Source organism: Salvelinus namaycush, unplaced genomic scaffold (genome assembly GCF_016432855.1).
Source record: "Salvelinus namaycush isolate Seneca unplaced genomic scaffold, SaNama_1.0 Scaffold182, whole genome shotgun sequence".
NCBI lineage: Eukaryota > Metazoa > Chordata > Actinopteri > Salmoniformes > Salmonidae > Salvelinus > Salvelinus namaycush.
Window position 1 is genome coordinate 93,870 of NW_024058586.1, and position 23,631 is coordinate 117,500.

Below are 23,631 nucleotides of genomic sequence, written 5' to 3' on the forward strand. Positions count from 1 at the left end.
CCAATTAAGCTCTTTGAATTGGAGAGAGAAAGCGTGAGATGTCACAGAGAGAGAGAGAGAGAATGTCAGACACCAGGGGAAGACATTATGTGTAAGCGGTTTGTGTGTGTGTGCCAGAGGTGGGACCAAGTCACTAGTTTGAGTCACAAGCGAGTCTCAAGCCACAAGGTCAGTCTTAAGTAGAGTCCCAAATAAAGCGGGTCGAGTCAAGGTTGTGCATTCTAAGAACAAGTCAAGTCCTGTTTTTTTCCAAGTAAAAAAATAAATCTATACATGCAATGACTTGTTCAAGTCTTGGTCTATTTATTGAGGCTACCAGACAGCCCTTTTCATTATTTTACATTTTAGTCATTAAGCAGATGACTCGGTCATTTATCCAGAGCGACTACAGTAGTGACATTTATCCACAACACATCTTGATTATGTAATAATTAATTTGAACAAATTCAAAATTAAAGCTTCATAAGTAAAAAAAAAATTAAGCAATTTTGACATACCAGAGACAGCCGCGGTCGCTCTGAGCCAAACTGGGATACTTGTTTATTTAGTGATCACAGTTTTCTTTAACCAATTATGGTCTTTAACGCAAGGCCGACAGACAAGCTCCCTACTTTTTCCCCCTTCCACCTGCCTCCTCCATTTTAATGCTGCAATTAGTTGTAATTTGAGCAGACATTTCCATGCATTTTGTTAGCTGCCTGTGTGACATAAATAGGACTGGTGGAGTTATGATAGAACTTACAAATATTATACTTTTTTTGGTTTCTTTTTTATTATATTTGAATTTAACCACAATATTTGTTATATTATTTATTCTGTCTTTTCTGGTGGATTAAATAGAAATACATCAACTTTCTATGACTTGTTTTAAAATAGCGATATTTGGGAGATGATTTCCTTCTCAAATAACTGAAAGGGAGAGGTTGTAATCTGAACAAAGGGAGAGGTTGTAATCTGAACAGAGGGAGAGGTTGTAATCTGAACAGAGGGAGAGGTTGTAATCTGAACAAAGGGAGAGGTTGTAATCTGAACAAAGGGAAAAAGGCCTTTCTTGAACATCGGGTGAGACATTCTTACTAATTTGCTAGAGAACAGGTTCGGATTTAACTTTTGTATGACTGAAGCCTTTAGTGAAAGGTCTGTTTTAATTTCTGCAGCCCGAATTCATATTCATTATATAAATAAACCCATTTAAAAGTGTGTCTGGCTTGCCGTTCCAAATAAAATGTCATTTTTATATCTCTCAATTTAAATTACTGTTCGCTAGGTGTAGGCAAGACCATCAGAAAATAGGTAAATTGTGAACTGACTAAAGAGTTAACCAGGGTGATTTTTCCACAAATACAGGTATTTTCCTTTCCATGGTAGTAAGATATTCTATTTTTAGTGGATAGTGGACAACCTTGTTTTACTCCTCTTGACGGTTTAAAACTGAGAAGTAGCCATTGACTATTTTACACCTCGGGTTACTATACATAACTTTAACCCATTGTATAAGGGAGTCTCCAAAATGTAAATATTCCAGGCATTTATATATAAACTCCAGTTGTACTTTATCAAAAAGCCTTTTCAAAGTCAGCTATGAATACCAGGCCTGGTTTCCCTGATTTTAGTGTTCTATTGTTTCTAGTACTGTCTTATATTATCTCCAATGTATCGTCCATGTAAAAAAAAAAAAATGTCTGATTAGGATAAATAATATCCGACAATACCTTTTAAATTCTATACGCTATACATTTTGCATCACAACACTGAAGAGTAAGGGTCCTCCAATTGTTTTAACTTGTATCCTGTTTCAGTAATAATGAAATCAGATCTTCTTGCTGAGTGTCCGATAATCGACCATTTACATAGGAGTGGTTACAACATGCTAAGAAAAGTCCTGAGTACATCAAAAAGGTTTGGTATACCGCCACTGGTATGCCATCCAGCCTTGGAGTTTTCCCACACTTAAAGGCTTTAATTAAGAAGTTCCTCCTCTGTAATTTGGCCTTCAAATTAGTCTTTCTGGACAGCTGTTAATTTTACAATTAATAATAGAAAAGAAAATCCTTACAATTAACTTCGGTTGGAGGAGACTGAAATGAAAACATATCCTTAAAGTACTTTGGTGAATCATAGCTAATTCCATCATTTCTAACAAGTTTCAGTAAATTATTTTTGGTAGCATTTCTATGAAGATAAAAAAAATAATTTGGTGTATTTTATATTCCATCCAGTTGGCTTTATTTTTATAATGTAGTCAGAAGTTTACATACACCTTTGCCAAATAAATTTGAACTCCGCTTTCCACAATTCCTGACATTTAATCCTAGTAAAAATTCCCTGTCTTAGGTCAGTTAGGATCACCACTATATTTAAAAAATGTGAAATGTCAAAATAAAAGTAGAGATAATTATTTATTTCAGCTTTTATTTCTTTCATCACATTCCCAGTGGGTCAGAAGTTCACATACACTCAATTAGTATTTGGTAGCATTGCCTTTAAATTGTTTAATTAACTTGGGTCAAACATTTCAGGTAGCCTTCCACAAGCTTCCCACAATAAGTTGGGTGAATTTTGGCCCATTCCTCCTGCCAGAGCTGGTGTAACTGAGTCAGGTCTGTAGGCCTCCTTGCACATACACGCTTTTTCAGTTCTGCCCACAAATTTTCTATAGGATTGAGGTCAGGTCTTTGTGATGGCCACTCCAATACATTGACTTTGTTGTCCTTAAGCCATTTTGCCACAACTTTGGAAGTATGCTTGGGGTCATTGTCCATTTGGCTGACCCATTTGCGACCAAGCTTTAACTTCCTGACTGATGTCTTGAGATGTTGCTTCAATATATCCACATCATGTTTCTACCTCATGATGCCATCTATTTTGTGAAGTGCACCAGTCCCTCCTGCAGCAAAGCACAGCCACAACATGATGCTGCCACCCCCGTGCTTCACAGTTGGGATGGTGTTCTTCAGCTTGCAAGCTTCCCCCTTTTTCCTCCAAACATAACGATGGTCATTATGGCCAAACAGTTCTATTTTTGTTTCATCAAACCAGAGGACATTTCTCAAAAAAGTATGATCTTTGTCCCCATGTGCAGTTGCAAACCGTAGTCTGGCTTTTATTGGCAATTTTAAAGCAGTGGCTACTTCCTTGCTGAGCGGCGTTTCAGGTTATGTCGATATAGGACTCGTTTTACTGTAGATATAGATACTTTTGTACCCGTTTCCTCCAGCATCTTCACAAGGTCCTTTGCTGTGGTTCTGGGATTGACTTGCACTTTTCACACCAAAGTACGTTCATCTCTAGGAGACAGAACACGTCTCCTTCCTGAGCGGTATGACGGCTGCTTGATTCCATGGTGTTTATACTTGCGTACTATTGTTTGTACAGATGAATGTGGTACCTTCAGGCATTTGGAAATTGCTCCCAAGGATGAACCTGACTTTTTTCCTGAGGTCTTGGCTGATTTCTTTTGATTTTCCCATGATGTCAAGCAAAGAGGCACTGAGTTTGAAGGTAGGCCTTGAAATACATCCACAGGTAGACCTCCAATTGACTCAAATGATGTCCATTCGCCTATCAGAAGCTTCTAAAGCCATGACATCATTTTCTGGAATTTTCAAAGCTGTTTAAAGGCACAGTCAACTTAGTGTATGTAAACTTCTGACTGTGTGTAAACAATTGTTGTAAAAAGGACTTGTGTCATGCACAAAGTAGATGTCCTAACCGACTTGCCAAAACTAGTTTATTAACAAGAAATTTGTGGAGTGGTTGAAAAACTAGTTTTAATGACTCCATTCTAAGTGTATGTAAACTTCCGACTTCAAATGTATATGCTGTGTGTGTGTGTGTGTGTACCTCCTCTCTGTGTCCGGCAGGGTCCTCTACATACACCAGCACCTCTCCCATCCCAGCACTGATGGTCTCCACTGTAAACACCGCCTTCTTCATGACAACGTTACCTACTGGCTCTATACCTGGAGAAAGAGAGAGAGCAACATTACCTACTGGCTCTATACCTGGAGAAAGAGAGAGAGAGAGCAACATTACCTACTGGCTCTATACCTGGAGAAAGAGAGAGAGGGAGAGAGAGAGCAACATTACCTACTGGCTCTATACCTGGAGAAAGAGAGAGAGGGAGAGAGAGAGCAACATTACCTACTGGCTCTATACCTGGAGAAAGAGAGAGAGGGAGAGAGAGAGCAACATTACCTACTGGCTCTATACCTGGAGAAAGAGAGAGAGGGAGAGAGAGAGCAACATTACCTACTGGCTCTATACCTGGAGAAAGAGAGAGAGGGAGAGAGAGAGCAACATTACCTACTGGCTCTATACCTGGAGAAAGAGAGAGAGAGGGAGAGAGAGAGCAACATTACCTACTGGCTCTATACCTGGAGAAAGAGAGAGAGAGGGAGAGAGAGAGCAACATTACCTACTGGCTCTATACCTGGAGAAAGAGAGAGAGGGAGAGAGAGAGCAACATTACCTACTGGCTCTATACCTGGAGAAAGAGAGAGAGGGAGAGCAAGAGAGGTGTGAGAGAGGAAAACATTTAGATGTGTGGTGTATGTGTGAGAGACAGAGGAAAACATGTGTGTTGATGTGTACCTGGTCCGTATGCCCGGGCCTTCTTGGGGTTCAGTTTGGGGCGCAGGGGAGCGCCAGGCTTCAGTTTGGACTTGGGGAACTGGGACAGGTATGTCATCACGGAATGTTCATCTACATTGGGGTCAACGATTTCCTCTGGGGTTATCACCTAGGAAACCAGATGGCACACACTGTTTAGACACACACCGGCAGCAGAGGGTAGCGTGATTTAATGTAGACCTTAACCACTACCTCAAGCTGCACAAAGCACTCACTCACACGCCACTCACTCACACGCCACAGAGACAGGGGAAGAGCGCGTTGTTCTGAGAACTGGTCCACTGTGGGAGGAAACACCAACCACAGATATAACTGACGGCACGCTACCAACTTCTCCAGATCTGCCAACCTCGCACGAAAGCCCTGCCCACGTGTCATCTCAGCACTGCACACAAATACTAGGCTAATGCCATGAAGCTGACTGTACTCAGTGTCACCTAGAGACAGCATCACAGCTCTGTAATGATAATGGTGGTGATGGTAGCATGATTTCCAATATGATGGTTAGCGTAGCTAGTGTACCTGAGGGATACCCAGCCAGTCATCAGCCTGTTGCATGGCCTCACGGGCGTTGTCCACCGGTTTAGTCTGGTCCCACTGGTCCCAATCAGGGCACAGGCCTATAACAACACGTTATTTAAACACACAACTATTTCTAAAAAGGACAATGCTAACTAAGGTCTTTGAAACAAGCCCCTTGTGACTACCCATCTACCCCCGCTCTCACCCTACCCTCCGACCTTTAAGCCCTGACCTACCTGGAGCACAGCTGTCGACCAGTGCCCCCAGTGCTCTGCCACTCTGCCAGTCTCTGCTGAAGTTGTGGATGGGAATCTCTGGGAGCTTGTTCTGGATCCATCCCAGAAGCCTCTGTTTCGGGGTCTTCTGCTGGCCGTCGCCCCCCTCCTCCTCCTCGTCCCACATGGGCATGGAGATGGAGTAGTGGAGGATCAGAGTCCACACCATGCCAAGGATCAGCTTCAGGTTACCATCTACTATGGCCTTGGAGTCTGGAGGAGAGACAGTAATATATGAATATGCAGATCTAGGATAAGGGGGGGGATAGAGCTGTAGAGATAGGGTTGGATTAGAGTAGAGCTGCAGAGAGGGTGGGGTTGGATTAGGATTGGAGTAGAGCTGTAGTGTGGGCTTGGATTAAGATTGGAGAAGAGCTGTAGAGAGGGTGGGGTTGGATTAAGATTGGAGAAGAGCTGTAGAGAGGGTGGGGTTGGATTAGAGTAGAGCTGTAGAGAGGGTGGGCTTGGATTAGGATTGGAGTAGAGCTGTAGAGAGGGTGGGCTTGGATTAAGATTGGAGTAGAGCTGTAGAGAGGGTGGGCTTGGATTAAGATTGGAGAAGAGCTGTAGAGTGTGGGCTTGGATTAAGATTGGAGAAGAGCTGTAGAGAGGGTGGGGTTGGATTAAGATTGGAGTAGAGCTGTAGAGAGGGTGGGCTTGGATTAAGATTGGAGAAGAGCTGTAGAGTGTGGGCTTGGATTAAGATTGGAGAAGAGCTGTAGAGGGTGGGGTTGGATTGGTGACTGGGAGATGAGAGATCAGTGCAAGAGTGATGCAACCACAGACCAGCCCACACATGTCTTCAGCACACAGGATTGGGGTAATTGCTCATCAGGTCCTAAGGGTGGTGTGATAAAAACAAGCCCCCAGGACAGGGAGAAGGCACAGCCTGAGTTCTAACTCGATAAAGATGTGTCGACACTCCTCACACGCTGGTGCTTGCTGGAGGAATGCTGAGGCAACACAATCCAGGAGACAAGAATCCTCCTTTTGTTGTGTCGGTGCATGTCTGACAGAGAAAGCCATCAAACATGAGTGGAATCCTTTTACGGTTCTCATAGGCTTACAATGTTGTTTTGAATATTGAGCAAAACAGTCGCTAAGATTATATTTGGTTGTTAAAAGGTGCAAAATAAAAAATTTGAATTCAATTGTTAGCTAGAATGCTTACGCTCATTGACATGGACTGGAAGCAAAGCTAGCCAAAGAGCCATTTTACTGGTTGAAGTAAGAAGTTTTAAGTACAATGCAGTTGATTTGCTAGTATGACACCAACATTAGATTAAGCAGGACATTCATACGAGCCTTACAACCCAAAAGGGTGAAATGCACAAATAAGCAACAAGTACATGGAAGCCATTTCTGCTGGAGGAATATGAGAAATTCTGAATAGCGTTCAGAGTATTCACAGTCCGTTAGCTAGCTAGCCCCCCCAAGTCACGGTCCGTTAGCGAGCCCCCCCCAGTCACAGTCCGTTAGCTAGCTAGCCCCCCCAAGTCACGGTCCGTTAGCGAGCCCCCCCCAGTCACGGTCCGTTAGCGAGCCCCCCCCAGTCACGGTCCGTTAGCGAGCCCCCCCCAGTCACGGTCCGTTAGCGAGCCCCCCCCAGTCACGGTCCGTTAGCTAGCCCCCCCCAGTCACGGTCCGTTAGCTAGCCCCCCCCAGTCACGGTCCGTTAGCTAGCCCCCCCCAGTCACGGTCCGTTAGCTAGCCCCCCCCAGTCACGGTCCGTTAGCTAGCCCCCCCCAGTCACGGTCCGTTAGCTAGCCCCCCCCAGTCACGGTCCGTTAGCTAGCCCCCCCCAGTCACGGTCCGTTAGCTAGCCCCCCCCCAGTCACGGTCCGTTAGCTAGCCCCCCCCAGTCACGGTCCGTTAGATAGCCCCCCCCAGTCACGGTCCGTTAGCTAGCCCCCCCCCAGTCACGGTCCGTTAGCTAGCCCCCCCCAGTCACAGTCCGTTAGATAGCCCCCCCCCCAGTCACGGTCCGTTAGCTAGCCCCCCCCAGTCACGGTCCGTTAGCTAGCCCCCCCCAGTCACGGTCCGTTAGATAGCCCCCCTCCCTATTGACTGTCTGTTCAGTAACAGTGCGAGGATAAAAATCACTGGGGAAGCAACAACAACAAAAGCCAGAAAAAAAGCCATAGTACAACCTGTGTTGTTTGGTCTATAACCTGTTAGTTCATATGCCTTGACACCGTGATATATAGGCCTAAAGGCAGAGACAATAAGACAGTGGCAGAATAAATTCAACCACACCTGTGGTTCATCACAAAACCAAAAGGAGCAACCTTGTCTAGTGAAGTCCATAAAGCATATAACAGTTATATGTCCTACAGCATGGTCAATCAGGGTAATGTTTCCCACATTTTCAGACTAACAAACTGTTGATTTACAACACCGGAGAGTTAAAGAAAACAGGAGCTGCCTCCACTACTCCAGCACCATCTCAACATCAAATCTCCTCTGCTAAGTCTAATACAGTGACAACTAAATGACATCAAAAACGATTATTTAGTCCAATCAACGTAAGGTAAATATCATGTGGCTATTCATGGTTCTGATTTCGGTGTGCGTGTTTGTGCAGGTAGAATAAACATGTTGACTCACCCTACTTGTAGAGAAATGCCAAAGCCATCCTCCTCTCTCTTCATGTTTTAGTTTTGTTGTCCTAGGCTACCTGGCTAAAATACCTGCTTGCTAAGCTTCATTCCATGGCCAACGATTAGCCAGATAGTTAACATTAGCATTCTACATATTTAACGTTCATCCTCTCAGGCAAGATGCACAATGTACGAATTAATGGTTGGATCAGAATCGCCGTTATAGTCATTGGCCAGTACAGAGAATTAAGTAAAACCACAAGTCCAAATCCCTATCTTCATACAACAATTCAATGGCATTTGGCTTTTGATGTGATAGGTGTGAAGCCAAATCGCAACTGGCTTCCCTTAACACTTTTGATTGCGCCAGGACCATTCACAGTGGAGTGAATGCAGATCGGCTATTATTGTATAAAGGAGGTAAATAACAATAGCAGGGCTACATACAGGGGGTACAGGTACAGAGGCAATGTGGAGGCTATATACAGGGGGTACAGGTACAGAGTCAATGTGGAGGCTATATACAGGGGGTACAGGTACAGAGGCAATGTGGAGGCTATATACAGGGAGTACCGGTACAGAGTCAATGTGGAGGCTATATACAGGGGGTACAGGTACAGAGTCAATGTGGAGGCTATATACAGGGGGTACCGGTACAGAGTCAATGTGGAGGCTATATACAGGGGGTACAGGTACAGAGTCAATGTGGAGGCTATATACAGGGGGTACCGGTACAGAGTCAATGTGGAGGCTATATACAGGGGGTACCGGTACAGAGTCAATGTGGAGGCTATATACAGGGGGTACCGGTACAGAGTCAATGTGGAGGCTATATACAGGGGGTACCGGTACAGAGTCAATGTGCGGAGGTAATATGTAGATAGAGTTATTAAAGTGATTATGCATAGATGATAACAGAGTAGCAGCAGTATAGAGGGGGGGGGGGGGGGGGGGGGGGTGGCAATGCAAATAGTCTGGGTAGCCCTTTGACTAGCTGTTCAGGAGTCTTATGGCTTGGGGGTAGAAGCTGTTTAGAAGCCTCTTGGACCTAGACTTGGCGCTCCGGTAGCAAAGAGAGCAGTCTATGACTAGGGTGGCTGGAGTCTGACATATTAGTTTTATAATGCTTAACTTGTTACGAGTGTACTGATATACTGCAATTACGACACGTGACATCCCGGCAACTTTAAGAAAAAAAAAAAGTTGTCACGAGATTGCTATGCATAAGGCTACTAATATCTCCCTACAATTAATACAGGCGGTAGACGGCAACAACCCTCATCGAATATTCAAAAAAGGATTACAATAATGACCTGTATCCACCAATCCAAAGAAAGGATAGGCGGGAGCTAGGAAGCCCGCCGTGCCGCTGTGTGGACAACCACTCCCATTGTTGGGGTGGAGACCTGTATCTTGTTAGTATATCCAGAATCTTTGGTTAGCCTCCCCATTCACTGTCTGTTAGCGAGTCAGCATTCCCCATTCACTGTCTGTTGGCGACTTAGCATTCCCCATTCACTGTCTGTTAGCATTCCCCATTCACTGTCTGTTAGCGAGTTAGCCTCCCCATTCACTGTCTGTTAGCGAGTTAGCATTCCCCATTCACTGTCTGTTAGCGAGCTAGCATTCCCCATTCACTGTCTGTTAGCGAGTTAGCCTCCCCATTCACTGTCTGTTAGCGAGTTAGCCTCCCCATTCACTGTCTGTTAGCTAGTTAGCCTCCCCATTCACTGTCTGTTAGCGAGTTATTCAAATTATCCCAAATTGTTGGACATCTATAGAAAATCAAGCGTCGTTTCCTTGTGAAAATGTCATTGGATGCATTTTGTGCCGTTGTTTGGCCTCCAACAGTGTGGTTTTGGTGTTTTTATTAATGTTCTAAAAACTGTGATAAAACACAGCCGAGTCATGACTGGGGAGGACGAAAGGGAATGGGTGGGGTCGCAGTGACCACAGCTCCCAGACAGAACACCCAGAGGAAATGACACACATTCCACACTGGCCTTATCACTGACACACACTTGTATAACTAACCATTTGGGGACACAATCTATTCCAATTAAAAAAAATCCTAATTTTCCCTAACCCCAACCTGAAAACAAACTCCTAATTCTAACCTTAACTGTCTAGAAATAGCATTTGAACCTTGTGGGGACAAACAAAATGTCCCCAGTTGGTCAAAAGTTTTGTTCCTGTAGTATTATTTTTGTTCAGTGTGAGCGTACATGAGTCAGAACCCAAACCTGACTAACAGTTGGCTAAACTCTTCTATACTCTAACACGCAGGCAGCACGACAACAGCTAGCTACACTTCCTTTTTGCTTCTTCCACTAAAAACTCTCCCTCCCTCCCTTGGAAAAGTTCCTTGTTTTTTGCCTTAAAAGGAAAGACCCAAACTGACTGCTATCCGCCCACCCATTCCTCTCCTCCCCCTCTCCTCTCCACCCATTCCTACCAGGGCTCACATTACAGACGGATGATGGAGGAGAGGAGAGTGGGAAGAATGGGGCCGTTTTACAGCTCAAAGAGCCTGGCTCTGATTGGCTGAGAGAGAGAGGTCTGTGCTAAATGGCTTCAGCCAATAAGATCCTAGCATTGGTCATGAAGTTGGAGTGTTCATTTTGGGGTCCCGGTCCATCTCTCCACTAAAGCTAGCAGGGTGCTACCAGAAGTAGCAACACTGATTGGACTGGTCACCGCTCCAAGCGAACGACGACCCCAGCACAAAACAAAGTAATGTGGGCTTCTGGCCTAGCGCATGTCAACACACATGGGTTAGAGCTGTGTGTCTCACATAGAACCAATGGAAGACAAAGGGAATGAAAGGACATGTTTCTCAATGCCTCATGCTGTTTCGTAACAATGGGCTTGCTGGCACAGATTCCTCATGAGCCCCACTAGGTCTAACTACAGCTACACTCACCACAGATTCTTCATGAGATCCACTAGGTCTAACTACAGCTACACCCACCACAGATTCTTCATGAGCTCCACTAGGTCTAACTACAGCTACACCCACCACAGAGCTCCAGCAGACAGGGCTGTTCAACATTGGTCCTGGAGGGCCCAAATATTTCTGTTTTTCATCCTCTCCTTCCAATCAGGGCCTAATGCAGACCTGGGACACCAGGGGAGTGTAACTACCTACCAGAGCCACTCTGAGTTCACGAAATGTGGATCACCTTTTAGCCAGGTACATTTCTATGGCAACGAATCCTTTAGAACTAACTTGCTCCGGGGCAGGCTAACTCAGGGATAACTATTTATCCTGAATGAAGTGTCTAAGCGGCAAGTTGAGGACCAATGAAATCACCACACCGTGTGGGTGGACTATTTCAGATTGTCAATGATGTGTACGCTGAGGAACTTGAAGGTGTCCACCTGGCTAGTTTGTAGTCGGCCATCCAGGACCGGAATTGAACAGCTCTGAGCTTAGAGCTAAAACCTAGGTTTAAACTGAAGACTGTTTTTACTGGTTGTGTGACCAGCAGCCATCTAGTGTCCTAGGCAGCCATGCCCTGATCATATCCAACATAGCTACTCATGACCTTCAAGGCTGATCTGCAGACATTTAAACTACAGTGATGGCAAGAACATTTAAACTAAGATGAAAGCAGAGATTAAGATTATATTTAACTAGGCAAGTCCGTTAAGAACAAATTCTTATTTACAATGACGACCAACACCGGGCGATGCTGGGCCAATTGTGCATCGCCCTATGGGACTCCCAATCACGGCCGGTTGTGATACCCTGGTTCGAATCCAGACTGTGTCTGCAGTGACGCCTCTCACACTGAGATGCAGTGCCTTAGACCGCTGTGCCACTCGGGAGCCCTAACACCGTAATTTACCAAAATGTCAGACAGCTTACAAAAAAGTCAATCGTTTCTCAACTGATGACTCGTGCCAACAGCACCGTGGCCATGCCCACAGACAGGAAGTTATGATAATGAGCAGAAAACAGGAAGAGCTCCATTTACTCCATTACTGAATGCTCCTCTCTGCTAGTGATGGGGGGGGGGGGCATTTCATATCAGGCATGTTTGACAATGTCGCAATCCTATTTGTGTGTTAGTTGGCTGTACCTACACAAAGTCCAGTGTCTGATTTTTTAAAAATAGAGCCAAATTGTTTTCAGCACTTATTTCCATGACTGATCAAAACGTGTAGTTCTCATGGCTCTCTTGTCCCTCTGCAGACGACATATGGTGAGCAATAGGTTTGGAACATCTAATCTCACTAAAACCACAGTTTCAGTACTATCATATTGTGAGGTCCCCGGCAATTCAATACATATCAGCACCTAAGCATGGTGATAATTTAGCATGGTGAGGTCCCTCAGTATGGTGATATCACATCGTGAGGTCCCTCAGTATGGTGATATCACATCGTGAGGTACCTGGTAATTCCCAGCCCTACTCCCCTGTCCCAACTTGCTATCAAAAAAGACGACAACAAGACTCCTCTTTCACAATAAATGAGAATCCAAACCCTTTGATGGATTCTTAGGTTTTGTTTATTAGTCATAACTAGTGATTAGAGGCTATTGTGAAATGGTAGAACCTACTGTAGCCAACTAGCTAAAAACTGCTTTTATCTCCATGACCAAAACATGAAGTTCTATTTTTAGACGATCTGGGAATGAATACACAAGCAACATATCAAACTAGAATAATGTTTTAAGTTACCAGCAAGGAGAACAACATTTGCCAGGGTATATATATATTTATTTTTTTATTATTTCACATGGAGATGTGGGAAGCTAGCTAAAATGGCTAAAGCCAACTAGCCAGGTTGCCAGCTAGCTAATACTAGCAAGGGAAGGTGACTAACTTGTTTTGACAAAATGAAAATAAATACTTTGTTATCGCCACCTTGTGAATGGAAGTGGGCCTAGCGAGGATATCATGTTGGCAAAAAATGTCCGCTAAAACACGTAGATCAAAGGAGTGGAGCTTGTAGTAACCTTAACATCCTGACTTCTGAATGAAGCGAACAGGTCCAATCTAATAGACTCATCTCCAAGGTGGTTCTGAATGAAGCGAACAGGTCCAATCTAATAGACTCATCTCCAAGGTGGTTCTGAATGAAGCGAACAGGTCCAATCTAATAGACTCATCTCCAAGGTGGTTCTGAATGAAACGAACAGGTCCAATCTAATAGACTCATCTCCAAGGTGGTTCTGAATGAAGCGAACAGGTCCAATCTAATAGACTCATCTCCAAGGTGGCTCTGAATGCAGCGAACAGGTCCAATCTAATACTCATCTCCAAGGTGGCTCAATGAAGCGAACAGGTCCAATCTAATACTCATCTCCAAGGTGGCTCAATGAAGCGAACAGGTCCAATCTAATACTCATCTCCAAGGTGGCTCAATGAAACGAACAGGTCCAATCTAATAGACTCATCTCCAAGGTGGCTCTGTGCCTCTTAGGTGTCTAAGTACATTTGTGAGGAAAGGATCCTTAAAAATGTCATTTCCAATTATATGTTTTACAGATCAGCCTGTCCTGTACTGTTTAAATAGGCACTGTTCCTCATCACTGCCTCTCCTCACACACGCACTGCTAGGCCAAGTGAAATATAACTGGGAGGGTGGAAAACACACCCCCTGACACCCCCGCACACACCCACATTCCTCTGGCTCAGAGAGAAGAGACATCAACTGACACACTGCTTTATGGAACATGCTGCACAAACAACTATATCACACACCAACAGGTTTCAAGTGGTTTAGAGGTGCGTCATACAGCCAGCCAACTGATAGCTTGTTGTTCTAACAGAGACGTTCCGTTAGAACAACAGCTATCAGAGCGTCTCCCAGTTAGCCGCGGGGCCGTCGGGGCGTCTCCCAGTTAGCCGCGGGGCCGTCGGGGCGTCTCCCAGTTAGCCGCGGGGCCGTCGGGGCGTCTCCCAGTTAGCCGCGGGGCCGTCGGGGCGTCTCCCAGTTAGCCGCGGGGCCGTCGGGGCGTCTCCCAGTTAGCCGCGGGGCCGTCGGGGCGTCTCCCAGTTAGCCGCGGGGCCGTCGGGGCGTCTCCCAGTTAGCCGCGGGGCCGTCGGGGCGTCTCCCAGTTAGCCGCGGGGCCGTCGGAGCGTCTCCCAGTTAGCCGCGGGGCCGTCGGAGCGTCTCCCAGTTAGCCGCGGGGCCGTCGGAGCGTCTCCCAGTTAGCCGCGGGGCCGTCGGAGCGTCTCCCAGTTAGCCGCGGGGCCGTCGGAGCGTCTCCCAGTTAGCCGCGGGGCCGTCGGAGCGTCTCCCAGTTAGCCGCGGGGCCGTCGGAGCGTCTCCCAGTTAGCCGCGGGGCCGTCGGAGCGTCTCCCAGTTAGCCGCGGGGCCGTCGGAGCGTCTCCCAGTTAGCCGCGGGGCCGTCGGAGCGTCTCCCAGTTAGCCGCGGGGCCATCGGAGCGTCTCCCAGTTAGCCGTTACTCTACCAGAACGTCTAACTGATAGACATTCTGACAGAACACTTGATTGAATGGTTCCTGTGATTGTTGGGAATGGAGAGTGGCTAGTCAGAAATACCATGTTCATTAAGTCTGCCTTTATTTATGGAGTTAAATACACTACATGACCAAAAGTATGTGGACACCTGTCATATGTCATATGGTGAAGCGTGATTCATCACTCCAGAGAACACGTTTCCACTGCTCAGGAGTCCAATGGCGGCGAGCTTTACACCACTCCAGCCGACGCTTGGCATTGTGCATGGTGACCTTAGGCTTGTGTTCGGCTGCTTGGCCATGGAAACCCATTCTATGAAGCTCCCGAAAGAACAGTTTTTGTGCTGACTTTTCAGAGGCAGTTTGGAACTTAGTAGTCAGTGTTGCAACCGAGGACAGACAATTTGAGCGCTATGCGCTTCAGCACTTGGTGGTCCCGTTCTGTGAGCTTGTGGCCTACCACTTCACGGCTGATCCGTTGTTGCTCCTAGACATTTCCACTTCACAATAACAGCACTTGCAGTTGAACGGTGCAGCTCTAGCAGGGCAGAAATTTGACGAACTGACTTGTTGGAAAGGTGGCATCCTATGACAGTGCCATGTTGAAAGTCACTGAGCTCTTCAGTAAGGCCATTCTACTGCCAATGTTTGTCTATGGAGATTGCAGGGCTGTGTGCTGGATTACATACACCTGTCAGCAACTATTGTTCAAATAGCCAAATCCACTAATTTGAAGGGGTGTCCACAGTTTTGTATATATAGTGTGTTACCAGGCCAACTCATTGATCCTGCTGCTTTATATATCAAAACCCCAGCTACGAATTCAGGAAGAGATGGGACAGAGGAATGAGGGGGACAGAGAGAGTAGAGAGAAATAGAGTATAAAGAGAGATGGTAGAGAGATGGTAGAGAGAAAGTATATAGACAAAGTTTCCAAAAGTATAATCTTGAATGCGAAAACCTGGAAAAACAAAATGGAATTTGGGAAAGAACATACTTTATAGGGCTCAACCTAATGATCATTTACATTATTTAGGCTATGGAAAAATCAGAAAGATAATATTTAAGACAGAAAGAGAGCACACTGCTGTACTCCCTGTTCGACCGCACATCAACGCCATCATTAAGTCTGCTGACAACACCACGGTTGGCGGCCTGATAACCAACAACGGCGAGTCAGCCTATAAGGGAGGTGGTAAGTGAACTGGCATTGTGGTGTCAGGGAACATGCCCGATCCACATAAACGGGACTGCAGTAGAGAGAGTCACGAAGGACTCTACTTCCTGGGGCGGCTGAAGATATTCAGCATACAGCTCCTGGTCCTCCAAATACTACCGCTGCGTCATCGAGAGCGTCCTGAACGCTTGCATCACGGCCTGGTACGGGAATTGCTCCGTCCACAACCGCAAGGCCCTTCATCGGGTAGTGAAGACGGCCGAGAACATCCCTGGGACCGTGCTCCCACCCATCCTGGACACGTACTCTAAACGGTGCCTGGGGAAGGCCCGCAGCATCGTAAAGGACCCCACACACAAGCTGTTCACTCCCTTACCGTCTAATAGAAACTATCTACAAGCCATCAGATTGCTGAACACTTGAACTGACTGACAGCCACACGCATCACAACTACTGCACCCAGACTTACTACAACTCTGTTTTACTTTATGTTCCTATTCTTATCTTTTATTATGTCTTGTTGTTGTTGCATTGTCCAGATGGAACCTGCAAGAAAGCATTTGGTTGGACGAGGTTCTCCCGATGTATAGCATGTGCATCCCCTACATACAACTAATAAAACTTGAGAGAATGAGAAAGGGAGAGTTGGTTAGATGGAAGGGTGTGGTCCTTACGTGAAAGGAGGAAGTGAAACAAGGAGGGATGTCTCCACTCCTCTCATCTCTAGAATGGATCGTGTGACTCAACAGGAGCCGTTAGAATAATGAGTCAAAGCTGTTGCGTTATGACAAGAACAGCCCTTTTCCGTGGTATATTGGTCATATACCACAAACCCCCCGAGATGCCTTATTGCTATTATAAACTGGCTACCAACCTAATTAGAACAGTACAAATAAATGCTTTGCCATACCCATTGTATATGGTCTGATATACCACGGCTGTCAGCCAATCAGCATTCAGGACTCAAACCACCAAGTTTATAAAAATAAATATCCTTTTTTTGTGTGGAATTTTCATTGTTGGACATAAGACTGTAAAAACACCAGGAAATCAGCTCCAAGTGATTTCAATTTAAGCAATCTGTTCCCAAGTATTCCCACAGTTAGACATGATCTTATACAAATTCAAGCAAGGTTTGAAATTATTACGTTTTAGGCAAACATATCTGTGTGGGCTTCTTGTAGTCAATTTGCAGTTATGTTCCGGCCCCCGACCACCCGCCTAGTGCCTACTGTAGCATCTACCCTACCGTCTACCATCTAGGAACAACATTAGCTCAACCACAGGCACTGCAAACTGATCAAGGGACAGATACAATCTTCCACATCTTTACATGACTACCATCTCCCAACCAGGGACTGAGCAGGACCGACCCTGCTTCGCTTCAGAGGCAAACCATCAGTGGGATGCCGGGTGGTTTGCTGTTGGAATGGACGGAAAAAAACAAGCAACAACAAGCCAGCGAAAGCAACGGCCAGGGGGAACGCCGCCAACGGCCAGGGGGAACGCCAACCAACGGCCAGGGGGAACGCCAACCAACGGCCAGGGGGAACGCCAACCAACGGCCAGGGGGAACGCCAACCAACGGCCAGGGGGAACGCCAACCAACGGCCAGGGGGAACGCCAACCAACGGCCAGGGGGAACGCCAACCAACGGCCAGGGGGAACGCCAACCAACGGCCAGGGGGAACGCCAACCAACGGCCAGGGGGAACGCCAACCAACGGCCAGGGGGAACGCCAACCAACGGCCAGGGGGAACGCCAACCAACGGCCAGGGGGAACGCCAACCAACGGCCAGGGGGAACGCCAACCAACGGCCAGGGGGAACGCCAACCAACGGCCAGGGGGAACGCCAACCAACGGCCAGGGGGAACGCCAACCAACGGCCAGGGGGAACGCCAACCAACGGCCAGGGGGAACGCCAACCAACGGCCAGGGGGAACGCCAACCAACGGCCAGGGGGAACGCCAACCAACGGCCAGGGGGAACGCCAACCAACGGCCAGGGGGAACGCCAACCAACGGCCAGGGGGAACGCCAACCAACGGCCAGGGGGAACGCCAACCAACGGCCAGGGGGAACGCCAACCAACGGCCAGGGGGAACGCCAACCAACGGCCAGGGGAACGCCAACCAACGGCCAGGGGGAACGCCAACCAACGGCCAGGGGGAACGCCAACCAACGGCCAGGGGGAACGCCAACCAACGGCCAGGGGGAACGCCAACCAACGGCCAGGGGGAACGCCAACCAACGGCCAGGGGGAACGCCAACCAACGGCCAGGGGGAACGCCAACCAACGGCCAGGGGGAACGCCAACCAACGGCCAGGGGAACGCCAACCAACGGCCAGGGGGAACGCCAACCAACGGCCAGGGGGAACGCCAACCAACGGCCAGGGGGAACGCCAACCAACGGCCAGGGGGAACGCCAACCAACGGCCAGGGGGAACGCCAACCAACGGCCAGGGGGAACGCCAACCAACGGCCAGGGGGAACGCCAACCAACGGCCAGGGGGAACGCCAACCAACGGCCAGGGGGAAAGGCAACCAACGGCCAGGGGGAAGGCAACCAACGGCCAGGGGGAAGGCAACCAACGGCCAGGGGGAAGGCAACCAACGGCCAGGGGGAAGGCAACCAACGGCCAGGGGGAAGGCAACCAAAGGCCAGGGGGAACATTGCAGACAAAGAGGGAAGATTTTGATTGCAATATCATTGGAAATGTTTCACAAAATATATATTTTTAGCATTAATTTACAATATAATTACTTTCTTACACTTTTTTTTTGCTTTCTTTACCTTGGGTTTATATTACACTTTCAATATCATTCAATGTTCTGGACTTCAGTAGTGATATTAATGGCACAAAAGTAACTCCATACTGTTCAATGATCATAGGGTCTTACAGGAGGCACATATAGGTATAAAAGGAGCTTTAAAAAATAAAAAGTCACCATTGCATCATGGTTCTCAAAAATGGTTTGTGATACAAATGTAAAATGCATATCAAACATCATTCCTCCCAATTAAGTGTCTATAAGAATTGCCAGAACAATCTGATACCAAAAATATTTTCGGTTCAAACTTGTATGGAATTGCCCAGCTTGATGTTAATACCTTGGCCAATATATTAGCCTACTATAGCCTAATTGTAGTAACTTTTTGACCCGTCTATGGACACCAGCTTGATGTAAAGTAGACCACAGTATGTCTATCTATAGTAGGCTAACTATGGAGCGTTATTATAGTCTATAGTAGCTTAACGGTTCCACCCACCTACATGGTAGGGTAGGCTACACTTGAATTAAGTCATCCACCTATCAACACCAGCATGATATAACGTTACAGTAGTACTTTCTGACCCACCTATGGACACCAGCTTGATGTTCTCCTTGTCTAGGAACTCGAGCGCCACCGAGACGTTCTCGAGCTGCATCTGTCGGAAAGTGGGCCGCTGGTTGTATTTCCTGAACATCTTCTTCTGGCTCAACACCTCCAGGAGTCCGATGAGCCGCAGCCCGTCGCCCAGGTCCGTCTGGAGATTGGCGATTCGTTTGTTGACGCATTTCAGATGCTCGTTACACCAGCGGGTGAACGTGTTCTGTTGGATCTTCTTCCACGGCGCGTCCTCGGCAAGGTCCTTCTCGGTAGCAGGCATGTCTGCGTCTTTGTCCGGGGAAAGGGCGTTGAATGCAGGCTGGGCCGACTGGTGTTGGCGGAGGTGGGAACCACTCATTTTTATGCCGTCGGGTCTCTCTCCGTTCACTGGCTGGGGTTTAGAGGTGGAGTCTGTTGGACGACCGCTCCCTCTCTCTCTCTCGCTGCTTAAGTTTGTGGCTGTGGGATAAAAGAAAGAAAGAGAGGAATGAGAACTAGTGAAAAGAATGGATCGCCTGGAGTTGTGTATTTGTAGAGTTTTATAAGAACAGAAAACTCCATGAGAGTTAAGTTTGTCCCGCTGGTGACGCCTCTGTAAACTATACAGAGAATTGGGGTAGAGAAGCTCCAATTCCCTTCATTCGCACATTACTGTAATTATAAGGTTAGGCCTGTACTCATGTTACCAGAAGTATAGCCTATCACAAAACAAGATCATTTAACCAGCTTCCTAAATATTCTGAAAATAAATGCAGATTTCCCACTTCATGCAGACAGATCAAGTTAACATGGGATGGGCGTGCATGGTATGACTAGACACTCCCGAACCAAGAGGTTGTAATGAACTGGAACACCAGGGGTATTCTATCCTGCGGGATCAACGAGTCTGTAAACAACCACAAATTACTGTTGATCTTCTGCTTTAATAAACATGATATATGTATGTATATATATATAAATAATGTATGCGTGTATATATGTATATATATGTATGTATGTATGTATATATGTATATATATGTATGTATATATATAAATATATATATAAATATATATGTATGTATGTGTATATATACATACATACATATATCATGTTTAGCTTAAATTATGGAAAATGATGTGGATATATTGAAGCAACATCTCAAGACATCAGTCAGGAAGTTAAAGATTGGTCGCAAATGGGTCTTCCAAATGTACAATGACTCCAAGCATACTTCCAAAGTTGTGGCAAAATGGCTTAAGGACAACAAAGTCAAGGTATTGGAGTGGCCATCACAAAGTCCTGACCTCAATCCTATAGAAAATTTGTGGGCAGAACTTAAAAAGAGTGTGCGAGCAAGGAGGCCTACAAACCTGACTCAGTTACACCAGCTCTGTCAGGAGGAATGGGCCAAAATTCACCCAACTTATTGTGGGAAGCTTGTGGAAGGCTACCCGAAACGTTTGACCCAAGTTAAACTATTTGAAGGCAATGCTACCAAATACAAATTGAATGTATGTAAACTTCTGACCCACTTGGAATGTGATGAAAGAAATTAAAGCTGAAATAAATAAATCTCTCTACTATTATTCTGACATTTCACATTCTTAAAATAAAGTGGTGATCCTAACTGACCTAAAACAGGGATTTTTTACTAGGATTAAATGTCAGGAATTGTGAAAAACTGAGTTTAATTGTATTTGGCTAAGGTGTACGTACACTTCCGACTTCAACTGTATGTCTGTGTGTGTGTTTTTGGTTGTTCAGTCAATTAGACCAGGGTTTCCCAAACTCGATCCTAAACCCACCCGGTGCACGTTTTGGTTTTTGCCCTAGCACTACACAGCTGATTCAAATAATGAAAGCTTAATGATGAGTTATTTAATCAGCTGTGTAGGGCTAGGGCAAAAACCAGAACGTGCATCCAGGATCATTGGGGGGCCCCGGGACCGAGTTTGGGAAACCCTGAATTATCTTTAAAAAAAAAAAAAAAAGAATAAAAAAAAATATATATATATATATATATACACACTACCGTTCAAAAGTTTGGAGTCACTTAGAAATGCCTTTATTTTTGAAAGAAAATCACATTTTTTTAGTCCATTAAAATAACATCAAATTGATCAGAAATACAGTGTAGACATTGTTAATGTTGTAAATGACTATTGTAGCTGGAAACGGATGATTTTTAATGGAATATCTACATTATCAGCAACCATCACTCCTGTGTTCCAATGGCACGTTGTGTTAGCTAATCCAACTTTATCATTTTAAAGGGCTAATTGATCATTAGAAAACCATTTTGCAATTATGTTAGCACAGCTGAAAACTGTCGTCCTGATTAAAGAAGCAATACAACTGGCCTTCCTTAGACTAGTTGAGTATCTGGAGCATCAGCATTTGTGGGTTCGATTACAGGCTCAAAATGGCCAGAAACAAAGAACTTTCTTCTGAAACTCGTCAGTCTATTCTTGTTCTGAGAAATGAAGGTTATTCCATGCTTGAAATTGCCAAGAACCTGAAGATCTCGTACAACGCTGTGTACTACTCCCTTCACAGAACAGAGCAAACTGGCTTGCACTACCCTATGGACCCTGGTCTAAAGTAGTGCACTACCCTATGGACCCTGGTCTAAAGTAGTGCACTACCCCTATGGACCCTGGTCTAAAGTAGTGCACTACCCCTATGGACCCTGGTCTAAAGTAGTGCACTACCCCTATGGACCCTGGTCTAAAGTAGGTCATTACCCTATGGACCCTGGTCAAAAGTAGTGCACTACCCTATGGACCCTGGTCAAAAGTAGTACACTACCCTATGGACCCTGGTCTAAAGTAGTGCACTACCCCTATGGACCCTGGTCTAAAGTAGTGCACTACCCCTATGGACCCTGGTCTAAAGTAGTGCACTACCCTATGGACCCTGGTCTAAAGTAGTGCACTACCCCTATGGACCCTGGTCTAAAGTAGTGCACTACCCCTATGGACCCTGGTCTAAAGTAGTGCACTACCCCTATGGACCCTGGTCTAAAGTAGGTCATTACCCTATGGACCCTGGTCAAAAGTAGTGCACTACCCTATGGACCCTGGTCAAAAGTAGTACACTACCCTATGGACCCTGGTGCACTATATATAGAATAGGTTGCCATTTGGGACACATCTCCTGTCACCACAATAGGAATCACAGTATCATCCACAACAAGAAGACCAGACAGACCCTCTCCTCTAGAGCTATCTCTCTCCTACTGCTGACTGGATACCCTCTCCTCTAGAGCTGTCTCTTTCCTACTGCAGACTGGCTACCCGCTCCTCTAGAGTTGTCTCCTACTGCAGACTGGCCACCCTCTCCTCTAGAGTTGTCTCTCTCCTACTGCAGACTGGCCACCCTCTCCTCTAGAGTTGTCTCTCTCCTACTGCAGACTGGCCACCCTCTCCTCTAGAGCTGTCCTTCTCCTACTGCAGACTAGCTACCCTCTCCTCTAGAGCTGTCTCCTACTGCAGACTGGCTACCCTCTCCTCTAGAGTTGTCTCTCTCCTACTGCAGACTGGCCACCCTCTCCTCTAGAGCTGTCTTTCTCCTACTGCAGACTAGCTACCCTCTCCTCTAGAGCTGTCTCTTACTGCAGACTGGCTACCCGCTCCTCTAGAGCTGTCTCTCTCCTACTGCAGACTGGCCACCCTCTCCTCTAGAGCTGTCTCTCTCCTACTGCAGACTGGCCACCCTCTCCTCTAGAGTTGTCTCTCTCCTACTGCAGACTGTCTACCCTCTCCTCTAGAGCTGTCTCCTACTGCAGACTGGCTACCCGCTCCTCTAGAGCTGTCTCTCTCCTACTGCAGACTGGATACCCTCTCCTCTAGAGCTGTCTCTCTCCTACTGCAGACTGGCTACCCTCTCCTTTAGAGCTGTCTCTCTCCTACTGCAGACTGGCTACCCTCCTCTAGAGCTGTCTCTCTCCTACTGCAGACTGGCTACCCTCTCCTCTAGAGCTGTGTCTCTCCTACTGCAGACTGGCCACCCTCTCCTCTAGAGCTGTCTCTCTCCTACTGCAGACTGGCTACCCTCTCCTCTAGAGCTGTCTCTCTCCTACTGCAGACTGGCCACCCTCTCCTCTAGAGTTGTCTCTCTCCTACTGCAGACTGGCTACCCTCCTCTAGAGCTGTCTCTCTCCTACTGCAGACTGGCTACCCTCTCCTCTAGAGTTGTCTCTCTCCTACTGCAGACTGGCTACCCTCTCCTCTAGAGTTGTCTCTCTCCTACTGCAGACTGGCTGCCCTCTCCTCTAGAGCTGTCTCTCTCCTACTGCAGACTGTCTACCCTCTCCTCTAGAGTTGTCTCTCTCCTACTGCAGACTGTCTACCCGCTCCTCTAGAGTTGTCTCTCTCCTACTGCAGACTGTCTACCCTCTCCTCTAGAGCTGTCTCTCTCCTACTGCAGACTGGCTACCCTCTCCTCTAGAGCTGTCTCTCTCCTACTGCAGACTGACTACCCTCTCCTCTAGAGCTGTCTCTCTCCTACTGCAGACTGTCTACCCTCTCCTCTAGAGCTGTCTCTCTCCTACTGCAGACTGGCTACCCTCTCCTCTAGAGCTGTCTCTCTCCTACTGCAGACTGTCTGGCCTCAGAGCTTAGAAACAGATGG

The 23,631-nt window shown here is 46.7% G+C and overlaps 1 protein-coding gene across 2 annotated transcripts in view; it reads right to left on the reverse strand.

Moving 5' to 3' along the window:
• flna (filamin A, alpha (actin binding protein 280)) overlaps positions 1 to 23,631 on the reverse strand; it is a 94,161-nt gene that overhangs the window by 63,580 nt on the left and 6,950 nt on the right. For both annotated transcript variants that reach the window (XM_038983690.1, XM_038983691.1), the window contains exons 2-6: positions 19,006 to 19,476; positions 5,391 to 5,642; positions 5,155 to 5,252; positions 4,594 to 4,741; positions 3,844 to 3,962 (exon numbers count right to left, since the gene is read on the reverse strand). In XM_038983690.1, the coding sequence (XP_038839618.1) occupies positions 3,844 to 3,962; positions 4,594 to 4,741; positions 5,155 to 5,252; positions 5,391 to 5,642; positions 19,006 to 19,375 (987 nt within the window). In that variant the 5' untranslated portion in view covers positions 19,376 to 19,476. The remainder of the gene's footprint in view (positions 1 to 3,843; positions 3,963 to 4,593; positions 4,742 to 5,154; positions 5,253 to 5,390; positions 5,643 to 19,005; positions 19,477 to 23,631) is intronic.